Source organism: Arvicola amphibius, chromosome 7 (assembly GCF_903992535.2).
Source record: "Arvicola amphibius chromosome 7, mArvAmp1.2, whole genome shotgun sequence".
NCBI lineage: Eukaryota > Metazoa > Chordata > Mammalia > Rodentia > Cricetidae > Arvicola > Arvicola amphibius.
Window position 1 is genome coordinate 995,781 of NC_052053.1, and position 20,164 is coordinate 1,015,944.

Sequence of the window (20,164 nt, forward strand, 5' to 3'; positions counted from 1 at the left end):
TCTGACAAGAATTAGAATGACTGAGCTCTCTGTTTTCAGATTTTACAGTATGGCCAACAGCAGGGACTTAGGACCTCCTACACTCTGTGTTGAGATATTACAATGCACAGCTAATTAGAGAACATGATCACTCATTAAAACTTTTCAGATTGATAGGGAAACTGCGAGTAGTAACCTAATTAAAATGTTTGGCATTCACTAAGTATAGAAGTCACTGCTAGACAGAATACATTAAGGAAACTAAGAGCTGCCCGGCCTCTCTTTACTCAACAGAGAAATCCAGGAGTCAATCAGTACAGACCCAATTCACCTAAAGATATGAAATAAAACTCAAATATGCCCATGTACATCTGAACAATGAGCAATAAGATATTCTGTTAGCAACTTGAATAAGTGTGATAATCTCCAAGTTGCAATGATTCGATTATTGATTCCTACTTATGCATAATAGCATTTTGCGCTGAGCTTAAATAAGATGCTTGACTATGCCTTGATCATTTTCTAAAAACACAACCAGCCAAAACACAACCAGCCTCAAACACCTATGTTTCCGTAAGTCACCCTGGGTTAGCCCTAGTGACATAAACTTGTTTAAATGGGGAGTATGAAATTTTTGATATAAGTAAATAGAAATAAATTCATACATGCTTGTTTACAAAGGAAAGCATCACAGACGATATCTACACGTAGCCACTGAATCTCCTTGAATTTCACAAGAAACACTGAAAGCAGGCATGTTAAAAAATTAAGTAAAGGAAGCATATGTGTAGTGGGATTTGGATTTAAATGAAAGGAAAACTGAAAACACAGAAGTCAGTATGGTCTACACAGATGCAATTAATACTATTGATCAATGTCTGGATAAGAGAGAAATACCCTATTGATATTATTCACCAATGTTTAGAGAAGAGAGAAACACAATATTGGTTTCTAATTTTATTCTTCTATTACACAACTTTGCAAATGTATAACTGTAATTGAAGTTACATTTTCTTAATATAAACATGAAGTCAGGAGTTTGCTTTATGTTCATTGAATCAACTTGTGAAAAGGCCCCAGAACAGAGTACTCTGTATACTGTAGCAGGGGTGAAAACTAGAAATTGTAATTCCATGTTCAACAACGTTCAGGGGTTATCAACAGAAAAGGTATGGTCACAGAGAAAATGGATATTAAAAATGCAACCTGATAGAATTAGATAGTGAAAACTTCAAGTATGATAATGCATCTATTTGCTTTATATTCATGTTATAAAGATTATTCTAATAAATTAAGGCTGCTTGAGCTTGTTGGTAAGAGCCGGTAAGTACATTAAGAACAAAAAAGGGAAAGAGAGGAGACCTGAAGAGATGGCTGAGCACTTTCTGCTCTTTAAGACCTGAATTAGGTTTCCAGCATCCATGTAAGGTGCCTAACGTAAGGAGATCTGACACCCACTCTGGCCTCTGTCAATACCTGCACACACATATGTATATGTGTATACATACACACAGACACAAGAACATACACATGCATCAAAATAAAAATAAAACTATAAAGAGGAAAGGCATTATTTCAATGAAATTTTTAAATATATTTGAGTATTTATAAATAATAAACATAAATATAAAATTAGGAAGGCAGCAATAAGAAAAGACAACATAATTAAGCTTCTGTGTTGTGAATCAATTTTGATTATCATGCAGTAAATGAAACTGAGAAGTAGAAGTTGCTTCCATCATCACAATTTTCTCCCTAATCCCTAGTGCAGGTCTTTGGGAGGGCAGCAAGTAATTGGAGGCATAGAGAAGAGGCCGAAAGTTAGCAAAGATATGAAAGTGAAAAGACTTAAGTATTAGCAAAGGGTAGTCACATTCCTATTATTTCTGAAGACTGTACAAAAAAGCCAATGAAAACTGCTTAAATAATGACATGATATTATGAAGCTAATTACAAATATGTACATATAGGAACAAATACACCCATGTTTAATTGTTTAGTCATATACCACTGTCAACCACAAAATCCTACTAACTATAACACCGGAAAGAAAGAGCAGGTGCTGGGATGAGAGCTGAGTAGTTAAAGTGATTGCTGTATAGCTTGAGGACCTAAGTTCAAATCCCAACCTTCATGTTAATGCCAAGTTGTGTGCTAGCTAGAAAGTCTACATGAATTTTTGAATTTGGGGTTTATAGAAAGACTTTGCCTTAGAAAATAAAGTGGGGAAAGATCAATGAAGACACTGGGTATCGACATCTGCTCTTTATACACAAGTGCATATACATGATTATTCGCCGACTTATATAGTGCCCATGCATGGAACATGTACACACCATGTACCATATACATACACGAAAGAATTGCTATAAAAATTCTTGAGGAAATTCAGTATATGACAGTTGAATATTCTTAAATAATAATTTAGCATGGGATATTTCCTAGAAGGGTGCTTCTATTGTTTCAAAGAAGTCAATTCTATCTTCAAACTACAAATATGCAATACAAATCAAATGACCAGTAGCTTTTTGTTTTAAATATATATTCTAAACTTATGTGTACATATATAAATTTATATACATATGTAATAGTTTCTGTCATGGTAAAAGATGGCAGTTCTATAATAATCTTAATAATATGACTTATTATAGAAAATAAGAGCTTTATTAATAAGCAACTACAGAAACTAGAGAAATTAAATTAAACTAAATTTATACTAGTAATCCAAATTATTTTGATAGCATTCTTTTAATCTTTCCTTATATTTAATCTCAAAAAAATGACAATTTCTATTTTAGAGTAGGTTTCTATACTATCACTTCTCATACAATCATAGATTTTCTTCACAATGGAGTATAATTTTTTAAAAAATGTTTCATTTATGTCACACTCCTGCATTAGCACGTACTGCTTAAAATTGTGTCTCAGGACATTGTATACTATTTGGGACTTGTAGTTTCTTGATATTTTAAGTAAATAACATAAGTATGGTATCATTAAATAAGGCTTAAATAATTAACCAATTCTGTGAAGAAAATAAAATTAAAAATTGGATTGTTTGGTTAAGCCCATATACTAATGTAAAATTCAGATTTATTAAAGAGTACAGTGAGCCCTGAAAAAAACATTTAGGAAATGTCAGTATAAAAATGATTAAAGTAAAGAGTATCAGAGAAAACACAAAATCATGAGGCTGGATGAACCTGGTGAGTTTGAGGTTAGAGTAGAGAGAAGAATGGGAGATTTAGTGCAGGCATCAAGAAATCCAGAAAATCTAAAGGGGGGAAAGCTGGGTTGTTTATCGTGAGCCATGGTGAGATTTTTGTCTTCTACTCTGGATCAACAAAACAAACATCAGCAAAGTGCATTGAGAAAAGTTGTCACTTAATTGTATACTACAATAAATTAAAACACAGATAATTACCAAGGATATTGTGCTTAAAATACAAATAAAAAAATCTATGGAAACAGACAGCCTAAGTAGAAAATGTGTCTATTAGAGTGGCTGTGGGCTTCAGTAGCGAAGCTGCCAACACATAGGTGAATGAAGGGTACAGTGAGGTTATCATCAGCCGGAAATCCCAAAGAATATGTGTGAAGGACATCAGAGTTCAGAGAAAAGGTTTCTGCCTAACAAGGTGTCCGTGCACTATGCATCAAAGAGGAACCAAATTGAAATAGCAACAGGATGTTGAACCTGATAGTCTAGCTTCAGAGGACACTGTGTGATGAGATGTGTCAAAATATATGTGTATTGCACCTACTTGCCAAGTAAATAAAATTAAATAAATTTAGCAAAAATTATTTTAATAAATTAATTGAGATTTCAGTAAAAATATAGCAAAATAAAATATAAGACAAAATAAGACAAACCAACAGAAAGAAAAGACACAATGAGAAGGAACAAGAATCAAAGTCCCCTTGTTCACAAACTCAGGAATCCCATGAAAGCACAAACTAAATTATTTTTCTGCCTTTTATTTTCCAGACTTGATATTATCACTCATTTAAAAGACTAAGAAAGAATCTTATATCAATAAATATTATATTTATTACTTTTTTAAAAATAAAAATAAATAGTAACAAAAACCTAGTTATCATTAACTTATGTGTACTTACTATGAGTCATTAGTGAGCACATATTTTACTCTGTATTTTGACTATACACTTACATATACTTTATGCCATGAAAGGTTTTTTCTTTTACAAAAATCAAAGAAATAGTAAAATATATTGTATATATTAGTGTCTTTTAAATTCCAAGATATTTTTAAACTTCATATAGAAAGTAGTTGATTTTAATTGCTTTTGGAGATTATAATTAAATCGAATCGTTTCTCACTTCCCTTTCCTTTCTCTAAACCCTCCCATATACTCTTACTTGCCTTTTTTAAAATTCAGGTCTTCTCTTATTGACCATTGTTACATGTATATAAGTATATAGTTGATTTTATTGAACTATTTTAATGAAAAAATATTGTCTAAATTCCTATTGTGGATGAATAAGGCAGAAAACTTATTCAGTTCCTTAACTGGTCAGTTGTTTAGACAGACAATGCTGCAAGCATGAGGTACCCAAATTTTAAAAAAATAAGTGCTTAAATATATGTACATATTCGCATAGATATACGTATAGATGTAAGAAAACTTAAAAATATAAACTGTAGATTTAGGAGGCAGAGGACACAGGAGAGTTTGAAGTGGATGAGATAGGTGGACTGATGTAAATACAGAACTAATATGTGAAGCTCTCAAACACTATTTTTAAGATATTTAAAAAATGGAGTTATGCTTTCCTTAAAAATAGTTTTTATCATTTTTCACTTTTACACTTGCAAAAGAAAAAAATGAGATAAATTGTCTAACTAAAACTCTCTAACTCCAAACAGACTAGGTTCCCACAAAGCCAGTACATGCAGTAGAATCAAAACCCAGTGCCATTGTCTTAGGCTTCTCATGGAGGGGAGAGGACCTTGGACTTCCCACAGAGCAGGGAACCCTGACTGCTCTTTGGACTGGAGAGGCAGGGGGAGGTAGGAAGGGGAAGGGAAATGGGAGGAGGGGAGGAGGTAAAAATTTGTAATAATAATAATAATAAAATAAATAAAAAACTCTCTAACTCATAGTATAAAACACAAAATTGGGAGCTGTAAAAAAAAAAAACAAAACAAAATTCTTCAATCAAAACCCTCTTACTAACCTGGAAACAAAACAAGAGAGAGAGGAAGGTCAAAAAAAAGTAACTCCATTAAAAAGAGATGTGCTACCTCTACCATGGTTTACCATTCATTCAAGCCCAGCTTTGTGCTGTTTGCAAAATTAGAATTCACACATAAAAGCAAATCCTGTTACTTCATGGTGGGTGAGATGATTCGGATTCAAATATGACCTCATGACACCTTTGCCTCCAGAGGCCAGTCATTTTCTCCTTAGAATTTCCAAATGCCAGTTAGACCCAGAGGAGCCAGTGACCTTGGAGACAACCACGTAAGAATACGAGGAACAAACACGGCAAAAGAAACACCACAGAGTCATATATACACCAGTGTCACTCCCTAACTTCGAGAAGAGCCTTAAAGATAATGGCAATACTCAGGCCAAGACTCCTTCCATAACCAGGTAAGACATGACATTTTGCTGATCGTTTACAGTAGCTCCCTCCCTCTTCCATTAATTTTCCTACTCGGAACTTGTCCCATTGTGCTACACAAAGCTGATGCCTACATACAACACTTCAGCAATCCTAGGCACAAAGTAAATATTCCCTCAAATGCTCCTCGGTTCTTGCAAATGCTAGAGAAAATTTGATGAATAAAATAAACAGTTCTTGTCAAAAAAAAAAAAAAACATTTGTTTGACTAAGAATCATCTTTCTCCTGAGAGACTTTGAATGGTTTGAAAGAAAGTATATGTCAAATACAGTTCTATGGTTGAAGACAATACACTAAAATGAGGACAATTTTTTTTCAAGAAAGTGAGATTTAAAAATGAGTTTTGAGGGGACTTCATGTGTTTTATAACTTTCCATTTTACTACAGATATATCTTGAAGGAGAATAGCTTTATCTTGGTAAACTTTTAAAAGAAAGTGTCCTGTGCCAAACAAGTCCCCATTGTTTCCTTCACAGCATCCGAAGAGAGATCTGCCATAGAGGTCTGGAAATGGAAGTGCAATCTCTACATTCCCATGTCTGAAATTTGAGCAATACGGATCAGTATTAAATTTTGTCTGATTTTCTATTCCATCTGTTTCCCAAAATGTTGATGTGAGTTATTAAAATTATTTTAATTACTCAGGTGAGTTCATCAGTTTTGTTCTAACAACTTTCTTTCAAAATGGGTGTTAACTCTTTCAATTAGAAACTAGATGGTTGGGACAGAAAATGTTCTGTGTCATAGATAGATGGATGGATGGATAGAGAGTGAGAGAGAAAGAGAGAGACAGAGAGAAAGAGAGAAAGACAGAGAGAGAGAGAGATTTATATTTTACGTATATAGTAAAATAGTAGTAAATATATAAGGTTGATGTCTAGGTTTTAACAAACACATTGGGCAAAAATAAAGTTTTAGACTTAGATTAAAAAGGAGAAAATTAAATTAAAATAATAAATTTTCAGATCACCCACAATGAACTATTAGAAAAATTATTGTGGATGAGAGGGCAGTGTTCTTTCTGTTTTAGATACGATATGCTAGGGAAGTAGTCAACCATTGAGCAATAGCCACAGTCCAATTGGTTCACTTCATGTTTCTAAAATTTGCATGTATTTTCTTTGAAATTTAGAAGCTGTTGGGAGAGTGTAAAATTGATATATTTGCTGTGCTGCCGTATTGAACAGCATTGTTTCACAAACCACAACACAGAACAGCTGAATTTGATAACAAGTTTGTTCCCCCAGAAACCTGTCTTTTTAGTCTTATCTTGTTTATATTTTGCTTTTCAGCTGTTAACACTTGAAGAAATGCCTAACAGGAACTACACTGGTGTGACAGAATTCATTCTGTTAGGGTTTGCAGTCCATAGAGAGATAGAAATCATTCTCTTTCTGCTCATTCTAGTGGTCTACAGTCTGACTTTGATAGGAAATGTAGGAATGATTTCACTAATCAGGTTGGATTCTCGACTTCACACCCCCATGTACTTCTTCCTCAGTAATCTGGCATTTGTGGATCTTTGCTATTCCTCTTCGGTAGCCCCCAAGTTCCTGGAGACCCTACTCACCAATAGAAGGTCTATATCTTTCTATGCTTGTGCAACCCAGCTTGGGTTTTTCCTGAACTTCTTGATTTCAGAGATGTTCCTCCTTGCTGTCATGGCTTATGATCGCTATGTGGCCATTTGTAACCCTCTTCTGTATATGGTGGTCATGTCTCAGAAGGTATGTCTACGGCTTGTAATGGGTCCTTACTTTTACAGCTTTGTGGTTGCTTTGCTCCACACAGTAGTTACTTTCCAACTGATTTATTGTGGTCCTAATGTAATCAATCATTTTTATTGTGATGATGTCCCTTTGATGGCTCTTGCCTGCTCCGACACCAGCCTCAAGGAGATTCTGATATTCATCTTTGCTGGATTCAACATGATCAGTTCTTTGGCTACTGTCCTGATTTCTTACTTGTACATTGTGGCTGCCATCTTGAGAATCCAGTCCACAGAAGGCAGGTGCAAAGCCTTCTCGACGTGTGCTTCCCATCTCACGGCTGTGACCATATTCTATGGCACGCTCATCTTCATGTACCTGCAGCCAAAATCAAGCCATTCCCTCGACACAGACAAAATGGCCTCAGTGTTTTACACAATTGTCATCCCCATGCTCAATCCCATGATCTACAGCTTAAGGAACCAGGAGGTAAAGAATGCTCTGAGGAAAGTCCTTGAAAAATGCTATGTAGTACCTCTAAGGCACCTGAAGAAAGGAATTTCCTGTCCAGGACCAATGCAATAAACAGACATGTCTTTTGTATCTATGAAATAAATTCATTTTTATCATACTTCTGATAAGTAAAGTCCTTCCATTTGATATGTATGTTGGAGTTCTCAAACATGACAAACACAACAGAAGATCATCAGAGAAGTAGGTTATTTGTAAATGATAGAGAGAGAGAGAGAGAGAGAGAGAGAGAGAGAGATTGAGAGAGAGAGTTTTCTAGGATACTATTTAGTCAATAAAACACTTTCCATACAAGCATGAGGTACAGAATTTGAATCTTAAAATTCCCACCTAAATTTTAACATGTTAATGGACATCTATTGTCTCAATACTTCTATGGGAAGATTGGATGCTGGGAGAGAAAATCCCAGAAGTTTATAAGCCAACTAACCTGATGTAGGCAATAATGAAAGTAGGAAATGTCTCAAACTAGATAGGAGGTGAGAGCCAACAACAGAGATTATTCTCTGACCTCCACAGAAATGTAATGGCACAGGTGTGCCTCTGCTAACACATGAACACACACACACTAGGTTTTTTTCAAAAGACACTAGTTTAAGTCTTTATTAAATTATTTGTTGATTGAATTTTAGCTCTGATGTCACTGAACAGAAAGTGAACACAGTTGGTAAATCTAGCTTTGGCTTTCTACTTGTTTTATGTTCAATGCATTTAGTTAAAGATTAGCAGTTAAACCAGAGATGTGATATTATAGGAAAAACTTTTAAAATTTACTTATTTTTGCTAGTAAGCTTATTTCCTACTACCCGTATGTAAGTTCATCATGTGCATAGCTGGTATGCTTGAAAGCTAAAAGAGAGTGTCAGATTCCCTAACCCTCTAGTTGGTGCTGAGTCTCTAACCAAGTTCCTGTATAAGGGAAGCAAGTATTCTTAACTATTTGAGATATCTCTCCAAGCCTGTGAATTTCTCATGATCCTATGCAACTCCTTGCACTTTATCTGTACCATGTATGCTAGTCATCACTTTTAACTGTATCTTTTACAAACACAATAGTTGTGACTTTCTGAAATTACTTTATGTCACCATTAAGGTTATGTGCCAAGTGGACTACACAATGTTGCCAATTTTTTTATCTCTAGGTGTCTTCATAAGGGTGGTTCTAGAAGAGGTTAGCACTTAAAATCAACAGAGAAAGTCATCTCACTAATCTGGCCAGGCATAACCTGATCTGTCGAAGACACAAACAGAACAGAAAATGTGGTGATTGGGTGATTTTCTTCCGTGCTTTTTTGAGTTGGGGTGTCTGTCTCCCCTCAGGCACCAGATAATGGTCTTCAAACCTTTAGACTCTGAGACTTATGCCAGCTCATCCTCATCGGGCTCAATTTTAAGCCTTCAGCCTTAGGCTGGAAGACTTTTGAGTTCACATGATATTCATCACATTTCGAATTAAATCATCTACAAATGCATATTTCTCTTTGCAAGTATTTTGGAATATTTAAGACAACAGTCACACAAGGTAATGCCTATAATTTAGCTGCTATCTATCTATCTATCTATCTATATCTATTTTCATCATCATCATCATCATCATCATCTACCATCTATCCTTTTATGCAATCCCTCTAGGTTTTTCAGTCTAGAAAAACTTTCATGGAACCAATTGGCACATCCCTTGACAAGCTGACATTTTCATTGTGGAAATCTGAAAATCAGTTTCTGGAGACTATTTCTTTCTCTTACTTATCTCAAGGAAAACTGAAGATTTATGTCTCAATTACTCAAGCGAAGAGTGATTTCAAAATATTTTTTCAGCTCTTGAAAAAGTGAAGATATTGCAATAGAGTAGATGTAAAATGGAGTCTCTTAAATTTAAGTAGCCAAAATTGTCACTGTCAAGATTCTAAGAGTAGAAATCCATCTGGGAGTAGTCAAGGGAAAGTAACCCAACACCTCATTAAACACATGCTGAGGTTGCTCACACATGTGAAAATGGAATAGTCTATGCCTTCTAGGAATAATATTATCAACCCAGAAGGGGATCTGTGTACAAATAATGTTTTCAAAATTGACTTTTAATTACTTTTAAAACTAGTAGGTCTTAATAGGTTTGCCCATTTATGGCTAGTTTTGCTAAATTAACCACTTACCTGCTCCTGTTCCTCACCTCCCTGCCTCCCTTCCCCATAAACATTTAAACACAGTATCTCCCTGCCCTCTTTCTTTCGTATCTCAAGGACTCCACTATCTCCTCCAAATATATTAAAATTGTGTTTCAAGAGAACAAGCTTTCATATGTCTTTTACATATGTCCTTCATTTTGATTAGCCATCTTTAATTCTGCCTCTCCATTTTCTTGAACTCTATGTTTGCTTCCATGTTTATCTGCTCGCAAAAGTCCCTCTTTCTATTTTCATTTTATCTCTTTTTTATAAGCAGGTCTTCTAAAGAGTACTGTTTATAGTTTCTTAGTTTTCAAATTGCTCATGTTAAATACACAAAACGTAGATTTGAAACTTGAATCCACCCACACGTGAAAGGGTGCAGTATTTGCCTTATTGCATCTGGATTGCCTTGCTCAGTGTCTTAGGTTATGTTTCAAAAAGCATTAAGTTAGGTACTCATCTTTGAAAAAATGTGTGGGCTTAAGTCATTCTAACCATTGGAGAACTTCATTCATTCAAGAAAGTAAGTGGTAACTCAAAAAGGACAAAAAAGCATAACCTGTTTCTCTCCCCCTCGATCCTGGCTCCAGCCTTCCTTCTGCACCCAGCCCACCCACAGGCTCGCTCTTGTTTCCATCCTGCCATTCCCCCAAACCCTGCCCCAGTTTACCTAGGAGACCTTTTCTACTTCCCATTCCCAAGGAAATCTATGTATTCCTCTTTGGGCCCTTCTAGTTATCTATCCTGTTTCGGGCTAGGGAGAAACCTGGTGCCAGGGAAACCACAGGAACCCAAAAGGAGAAGGTGCCTGAACTGGTCATTAACTGTAAGCATATTGGTGATTTCCCTAATTGCTATCAGATATACTCTATTTAGTAACTGATGGAAGGAGAGGCAGAGATTCACAGATAAGCACTGCATTGTGCTCCAAGCGTCTTACTGAAGAAATGGAGGAGGGATTATATCAGCCAGGGGGTGGCCATGATGGGGGAACTCACAGAGACAGCTGACCCGAGCTCATGAAGACAGTACCAACCGTAAAGGAGCCTGCATGGGACCAACCTAGGCCCTCTGCAGGTGTGTGAAAGTCCTGTAGCTTGGCCTCTTAGTAAGGTTTCTAACAGTAAGAGCAGGACCTCTCCCTGGCGATTAGCTGGCTTTTGGTAGCCTGTTCCCCATGCTGGGTTACATTGATAAGAAGGAAGGAGCTTGGTCACCCTCAACTCGCTGTGCCATGCTTTGTGTAAAGCCATGAGAGGCCTGTTTCTTTCTACATGGAGATGGAGGAGGAGTGGATGGAGAAGAGGGTAGATGGAAAAGGAGAGAGAGAGGGAGGAGAGTGGTGGTGGGGAAACAGGTTGTTATGGAAAATAAAAAATGTTTCTATGCTACCAATAAATTGTATAACTGACAAAAGACATAACATATGTCAGAATATGATAATTAGTAGAAAGGAGCATTAGGATGTCCTAAAAATAATAACTGATTGATCTTTAAATGCAATGATATAAGAAAACAGGAGTTAGACTATTATATATTAGCTCATGTCTCGATGTAACACAACCTTTACAGTGATGATGCTTTTTATTCTTTGATGATTTCACAAATGTAGAGATGCATTTTAATATAGTTTTCTATGGCTAAAGGTTAAATCAAAACTACACGTGTCTGAAAATAAAAAGCTGGAAACCAGGTTACACAGTTTGGTTATCAATATTTTTTCTCTAAAATAGAAGCATAAATAAATAATTGATACTGAAGACATTCCCTCTCTCTCTCTCTCTCTCTCTCTCTCTCTCTCTCTCTCTCTCTCTCTCACACACACACACACACACACATGCATATGATTACAGTACCAGGACTATCATAACAAGTTAGGAGTCCAGAGATTTTACATGAGAAACTCTAGTATTGATATTTCACTCTAACTCCTATGAAACAAATATAGGGAGTTTGAAAACATAAAGAACTTGCAAGCACAATCACAATTCAAACGATTAACGTCCATCCTACTCTCAACATCAGAACTGAGGATTGTGCATACTGTCACTCTACATTTCTTAAGATGCATGATAATTCTTGAGATAAGAATCACTTGACAACCTGTCAGGAGTGGCATTACTCTCTGTGTTTAAATAACCATCTTTCATTTGCTTGCTCTAACTCCTCTTGCACATACTTGATTCTATAACTCCGTTATTGAAGTACTGGTTACTCAAAAATGATGTCAGCCATAGGAATGACTACTTTCCATTTGGATGTGTGCTGGCAACAGAGCACTTATTCCAAGTATTTATAACCAACCGCCATTGTCAAAAACTAAGAATAAGTAAGTGTAGAGAGACCCATCAAGTTAAATTAGTCTTTTTTGATTTTACATTAGCCCTCAAAAGGCTACTATTTTTGACTCTGCTGATCACATTTGAATGCATACTCATATAGCTGGATTGTAGTGAACTGGTTAATAACCTGAAGCAGGTGGATGGTTATTAATTTATTCATTTTTTAAATGAATCTGTTAATTCAGTGTTTGAAGTGCAATATACTGCCAGTATGAAAGGGTTGGAAACAACGCTAGGTATGATATCATCTTACTTTACACCTAAAAGTCAGATGAACATATAACCAAATGTTTCCTTTTTTGCCCTTTGGTTTGGTGAAGATAAGAAAGTCTTTTGTACAAGATATTTTGTCATTTAACCTAGAATTCAAACACATGAAAAAGCACATTACTGAAATACAAACAGTATTAGCTAGGCAAAGCGGGTATTGATGGAGAACCTTAGATTATACTATGATAGTTACATATTCTCAATGCAATTTCACTACTAAAATTTCACTTTATATGAAAATTTTGTAATATACTTTCCGTATCAAGACCATCAAACTTATATGCTCCTTGGAAATAAATGAGTTCTGATATTCCTGCTGGAACTATGTTTTATAGGGAAGACAAATGAGGTTAACAAAAGCCTTCAACTCCAGTACAGAAACTTCAATCAAATTATCTCTTTCCTTGCTCTCATATCTCCATCCTTCCTCCATCTCAACTATCCTGTTCCGTCAAGTTCTCCTCCCTCCTCCCCTTCTCCCTTCTTTTTCCCCTTCCACCCTCTCTTCTTCATCCACCCCCAGAAGAACGTATTCCTACTTCTTGTACTGGTTTCTAGGGAACCTATTTTCTTTGGAGGGTTTCCTTGCTCAGCCTAGACATAGTAGGGAGGGACTTGGACCTTCCCCAAAGCAGTGTGCGTTACCCTCTCTGGGGAATAGATGGGGTGGGATGGGGTGGGGAAATAGCTAGAGGGAATAGGAAGAGGAGAAGGAGTGGGAACTGGGATTGATATGTAAAATGAAAAAAGATAGCTTGTTTTCTTTTAAAAAAAAATAAATGAATTAAAAATAAAATAAAAACCACTCAAGTATGGGACTTCCACATTAACATTAATTCGCCAAACCTATTAGTGATTACCTAAAATAATTGAATTAACACAAGTTCTTTAATAATATATGTGTTCATAACATGGTTGAGTATGTAAGAGAAAACATGCTTATTAAGAGACAATCATGTTGCAAAGCTGGATCTTAGAGTTTGTGTGAGAGTTGTTCATAGAAAAGTTTCAAGCTAAGGATTTTGTGCATGGTCATACACATATTTGTATTACCAGTCGTATAAAATATCTGCTCCTCTGTCATTTTCTCACGTTTGCCTTGGCGATTGCCTTGCTGACGGCTTCTTTCACATCTTTGTTCCTGAGACTGTATATCATCGGGTTCAGCATGGGAATCACAGTAGTATAAAACACAGCCACCATCTTTCCCTGCTCCACAGACTCCTCCGTCGGTCTTCTGAGATACATGAATATAAGGGTTCCGTAAAACATGATGGAAACAGCTGTCAAGTGTGACCCACAGGTGGAGAACGCCTTTTTCCTGCCGTCAGCAGAGCGCAGGCGCAACACCGCGACCAGGATGCGCAAATAGGAAACGAGAACAACCGACAGGGAATACGTGAAGTTGATCCCGGCAATCACAATCATCGTCTACTCTTTGATGTGCACTCCTCCGCAGGCAATCTTGATGAGAGGGGGATCGGCACAGTAGAAGTGGTTGATTTCAAAGTTTCCACAGAAGTATAAACCGTATGTCCACAGAGTGCAAATAAGACTCACCGAGAATCCGTAGACATAAGGCACAGAAATGAGGCGGACGCACACAACCCTGGACATCTTGCTGCCATAGAGCAAAGGGTTGCAGATAGCCATGTAGCGATCGAAGGCCATCACAGCCAGAATGTAGACCTCCGCGTGGACCAGGGCGATGAAAAAGTAGCACTGGATCAGACACCCCGCGTAAGAAATTGTTTTTCTCTCAGATAATAAGTTTTCCAGCATTTTGGGGGTAACATTGGAAGAGAACAACACATCCACGAAGGACAGATGACTCAGAAAAAAGTACATAGGACTCTGAAGCTGAGGGCTGACGCTGATCAAAATTATCATACCAACGTTGCCCAGCAGAGTGAGCATGTAAACCACCAAGAACACCGCAAAAAAGAGAACTTGTAATTCCTGGCGCCTTGTCAAGCCCACAAGAAGGAATTCTGTTACATCTGTAAAATTTGGCATTGCCTTAATATAGAGCCCGTGCTTCCTGAAAAGGAAAACCTTTATAAATACATTTCTCATTCTTAAAAGTTTTGATTTAACTTTTTCTTATCCTTAGTATACACTTTAAAAATTATGCAGTTTTTTTCCCATGTGTCTACTGTTGGAATTAAATATACTATATGTAAAATGGTTTGCTTGATTGTGTAACAGAAAAGGTTCTGAATTTTCAAATCCGATACAGGATAGTCTGGTACAGACATCCAGAATTTTATTTAATCTATAGCGAGGAAATTTTATAGGTTATAAATTGTTAAAATGATGGAAGATGCAGAAACTCCAAAATCAAGTTTTCCATAATGAGGCTTTGTTTATGTGATTAGTCCCTAATTAGCATGTCTTCTCATAAATAATCATTCTTATATTGAAAATTGGCATGTGTTCACTCAAAGTGTAATAGATTTCTGCTAATTAAGTAAATTGTAGTAATTTAAAAATTAGTTTTAATTAATACTGTTCATGTGAAAATCTCTTATAATAGGAGGGAGGGGAACTAGTCAGGATGTATTTAGTGAGAGATGAATAAATAAAATGAAAAAGAATTGAATATTACCTCTTAGGACAATTATTACGAAAATATTTCCTCATCATAGATTTTGTAAAATCTATAGCTTCAACATAAATAACAAAATCAGTATTCATTTATTTCTACACTCATTTTAAGGAGCATAGAAATTTGATGATTTTGATATTCAAAACATATGGTGGAATGTTCATATACAATTTTTATCAGTGAAACTGCATTGAGAATATACAAGCATCTTTATAGCCTGAAGTTCCTTCAGTTTATAAATATAGCTGAAGTCATGGGCAGTCCTATGTAAAAAATACCTTGACTTAAAGTAAATAATGCATATTTTCTGATTATAATTTAATTTAGCAATCCTTGCAAATGGTATGCTAGTTTTACATATAAAAACATATACTACAGCATTAAGGTGTTTAAGACACATACACTAAAACTAACTTATTTTTCAGTCAGATCAAATGTGTGCTCTGTCAGTACATGTAATTACAACTCTGTAATAACAGGGAGGCTTTTGATTGTGGAATTCCTTAGATTGCCTAATATATACATATAATTGCACATATATGTGACACAGAACCAGATTTAGAATATTTGTATAAATAACCAATTATTTTTTCCATGCTGTAAAAGGTTTCTGTCTGAATATCTGGAAGCAGTCAGAGATTTAGAAGATCTCCTTGGGTCAAATGTCTACTATCTAGCAGGATAATGCTGTGAAGCTGTTAATTTAGCACCTTCTTGTGATTTTAATGGGCTCTTTTCAAATGTATTTGATAACTTAGCCTAACAATATTTTAATGTTAACTGACATTATTTGTTGATTATTCTCCAAGACAGAAACAAATCATTCAATTTCCAGTTAAGTTTCTATGAATTAATTTGGATTTCTGTAACCCCAGAGATGTCTAGACAAAAAGCCATCACTTCTTTATTCTGCCCTAAATTCTGATGGACTCTCAAACATATGATCAGATGGCATGTGACTTCTGCAGAAACAGCAATTATTACATAAACGAATATCATCTACCAAAAAGTAGAATGTGCAATTTACAGACAAGAAAATTTGATTGTACTAATATTGTTCTTTTCTCAAAAAGATAAACAATAAAATTATGCATAACTGGATTAGTTGTTCAGATCAACTCCCAAATTGATTCATGCATATTTTAAAAAGTAGTCTAAGAAATTCCATTGTTAACAAATAATTCAGTGAAAATGGTATTGATTTTTCTTTTAAAGTGGAACAAAGTATTACTACGTTCAGCTATCAATCCACACTGCAACTACCCTAAAACGTGCAGACCTACCTTGAAGTCAGAAGAGAACAGTAAATGGTCATTTCTCACTATTTATGATATCGTCTTGCTCATTAAGAACACTGAGGTAATCTCCCAAAGGTACTCCCAAAATAATTACAAAAGAAATCATGGCTGAAACACTACCAACATCTCCTGGGTGGAAGTTAGAGTAAACTTGATAAAATAATACTTCTCAAAACTGAGATCAATATTCTCGACATCGTCTCATTTGCTTCCCACTGGCATATGGTTCTGTCCACATTCCTCTGCAAAATGTCAATTACATGTGCAAAACATATGTGTGAGGATAGATGACTTCAACAATGTGTGCTGGATTCTTCTTTGTGTCAATTTCAGATGTCAAAGGGATTGGGGTTCCACGTGTAAGCTACTTGTCAGAATTTGGATGGGTGGATGGAACTACACAGTAAATTAGGAAATGAACTGTGAAGTTCATCCTTAATCAAACAACTGTGTTAACATTCTATGTGAATTTGTGCAAATGTCCCACCTTTGATTGTTTTGTTTACAAAGAATAGAAAAGGTTTCATAGTGTGAGTGTGGGGTCTCAGATAGCATGGGATAACCATCTCTCTGAACAATTGCATATGAAGAATTAAAATATAATAATTATTTGTATGATCTAACTTTAACATATTTTAGTATCTGACTTTCTTTATGGGTTTGGGATTAGTATTAACCTCAGACTGAAGAAAATATGCACATGTAAAATAACTGAGGGAATATCTTTAAATCCAGTTCAGACAGCTGACAAGTCCATCAAATCTCAACTGGATTCTTCATCAGCTGTGTTTGCTAAGTTGAGGACAGAACTGTACTCGGGCAAATTCTCCTCCGCATACTTCAACATCTAAGAACCCAGTTGTCCTAAATTTCCTCACACCTATTTTGAAGAAAGTCTATTGTAGGAACACCTTTGTACTAGAAACTAATGATTTAATACACAAGAGCTCCAGAAAACAAAGCTGTATCTTTTCTGTACCAAAACAAAGTTGATTTTCTAAGAATATGAATTTTAATAGAATAAGTTGAAAAATTTCTGCACATGCTTGTACTATGTAAGTGAACACACGAAAACATATATCTTTATTTGACAGATTCCAATATAATTGCTAAAACACAGAATATCCTGAATAAATTTTCATTCAAATGAAAAAATTAACTAAAATATGATGGTGCCTTATACACACAAAATATTCTAGAGAAATGCCAGCTTAATTCTGTATGTTAACTCAAGAGAACATATTTTACAGAGGTACATCTACTTTCAAATTTTGCCCCTTGGTCAGTATAAACATTATCCAGAAGAAACATGAGAAGTGGGATATGTGGCCACATGATATTATAATTGGAAGGATGGGATAAGAGTGAGAAGTCTATTATGTCTAAAAATAAATCTAAAAGTGTCTTAAAAAGCGACATTTTTATTATGAAAATCATAATAATTTAATGAATTATTCCCTTCACATTCAAAGAAACTATGAAATAAAAACACCACATAAGCATTAGAAAGAAAGACAGACTTGTGTGCTTCTTAGGCTCATAATTTAAATTTGATATTTCATGTCTCCTAAAATCAATTTCTAATTGGATAAAAAAAATTCTTAGATTACAGAGCTACAGTAATGAAAAGAGCTTGGTATTGCCATAAAAACAAGATGTTGACCAATGGAATTGAATCGAAGACCCGGATATTAATCCACAAACCTATGAACACCTGATTTTCAAGAAAGGAGCTAAAATTATACAATGGAAGAAAGAAAGCATCTTTAACAAATGGTGCTGGCATAACTGGATGTCAACCTGTAGACGAATGAAAATAGATCCATATCTATCACCATGCACAAAACTCAAGTCCAAATGGTTTTAAAGACCTCAATATAAATCCAACCACACTGAACCTGATAGAAGGGAAAGTGAGAAGTAGTCTGCAACACATGGATATGGGAGACCACTTCTTACATATAACCCCAGTAGCACAGACGATAAGAGCAACATGAATAAATGGGACCTCCTGAAACTGAGAAGCTTCTGTAAAGCAAAGGACACTGTCATTAAGACAAAAAGCTATCCTACTGAATGGGAGAAGATCTTCACCAACCCTGCATCAAAGGTCTGATCTCTGAAATATATAAAGAACTCAAGAAACTAGACATTAAAACTCTAATTAACTCAATTAAACATGGGGTACTGAACTGAACAGAGAATTCTCAACAGAAGAAGTTCAAATGGCCAAAAGACACTTAAGGTCATGTTCAACCTCCTTAGGGATCAGGGAAATACAAATCAAAACAACTTTGAGATAACATCTTACACTAGTGAGAATGGCTACAATCAAACACACCAATGTTAGCCTTTGCTGGAGAGGTTGTGGAGTAAGGGGAACACTCATCCATTGCTGGTGGGAATGCAAACTTGTGCAACCACTTTGGAAATCAGTGTGGTGGTTTCTCAGGAAACTGGGAGTCAACCTACCTAAGGATCCAGCAATTCCACTCTTGGGATACATCTAGAAAAGAAAGAAGAGCTTACTCTAATTCTGGCAGAGCATATTCCCATGCCTTCTATTTTTCCTTTTTATTTACCCATAAAGAGTATAAGACACCTGTCCTCATGTTTGAGATAATAACCTGCTTTCCCTGACAAATAATAGAAAACAAAATAAGAGAAGTTTTATTTTATTTTGTTAAGAATTTCCTGTTAATCACTTTGTCCATGGCTTCCTTGACATCCTTGTTCCTCAAACTGTAGATCATGGGGTTCAACATGGGGATAACTGTGGTATAGAAGACAGCCACCATCTTTCCTTGTTCCACTGACTCTTCAGTGGGTCGTTGGAGATACATAAAGATGAGAGTACCATAAAATACACCAACTGCCGTGAGATGAGACCCACAGGTGGAAAACGCCTTGCGCCTGCCTTCTGCTGAGTGCATCCTGAGAATGGCAATGAGAATGAACAAATAGGAGATGATGACAACAATCAAGGAATATGTGAAGTTAATGCCAGCCAGGAAGAGCATTGTATACTCCTTTACAAAAGTCCCTGCGCAGGCCATCTTGATGAGAGGTGGGTCTGCACAGTAGAAGTGGTTGATCTCAGTTTTCCCACAGAAATACAAGCCGTGAGTCCATAACGTTGCAGCCAGACTGGTCAGAAACCCATATATGTATGGGAAAGAAATGAGTCGAATGCAGACCACCCTTGACATTTTGCTACCATAGAGCAGGGGCTTCCCAATTGCCATGTACCTGTCAAAAGCCATCACAGCGAGAATGAAGATTTCCACATGCACAAGGGCGATGAAGAAGAAGCACTGTGCCAAGCAGCCTGTGTAAGAAATTGTTTTTCTCGTTGACAGCAAGTTTTCCAGCATTTTAGGAGTGACATTGGAAGAAAACCACACATCAACAAATGACAAATGGCTGAGGAAAAAATACATCGGGCTGCTAAGCTGTGGACTGATCTTAATTAATATCATCATGCCAATATTTCCCAGCATGGTAACAAGATACACCACAAGAAAGATGACAAAAAAGACCACCTGTAGTTCCTTTTGACTGGTTAAGCCCAACAGAATAAATTCAGTCACATCTGTGAAATTGAGCAT

The 20,164-nt window shown here is 35.9% G+C and overlaps 2 protein-coding genes across 2 annotated transcripts; one reads left to right on the forward strand and one right to left on the reverse strand.

The window, feature by feature from the left end:
* The first annotated feature begins 6,940 nt into the window (after positions 1–6,940).
* Positions 6,941–7,924, forward strand: LOC119818806 (olfactory receptor 1038-like). The gene has a single exon (XM_038336581.1). It carries the CDS (start codon positions 6,941–6,943, stop codon positions 7,922–7,924), a length of 984 nt encoding a protein of 327 aa, XP_038192509.1.
* Positions 7,925–19,231: 11,307 nt separating this feature from the next.
* Positions 19,232–20,164, reverse strand: LOC119819038 (olfactory receptor 5M3). The gene has a single exon (XM_038337020.2). The coding sequence runs from the start codon at positions 20,162–20,164 to the stop codon at positions 19,232–19,234; it is 933 nt and encodes a 310-aa protein (XP_038192948.2).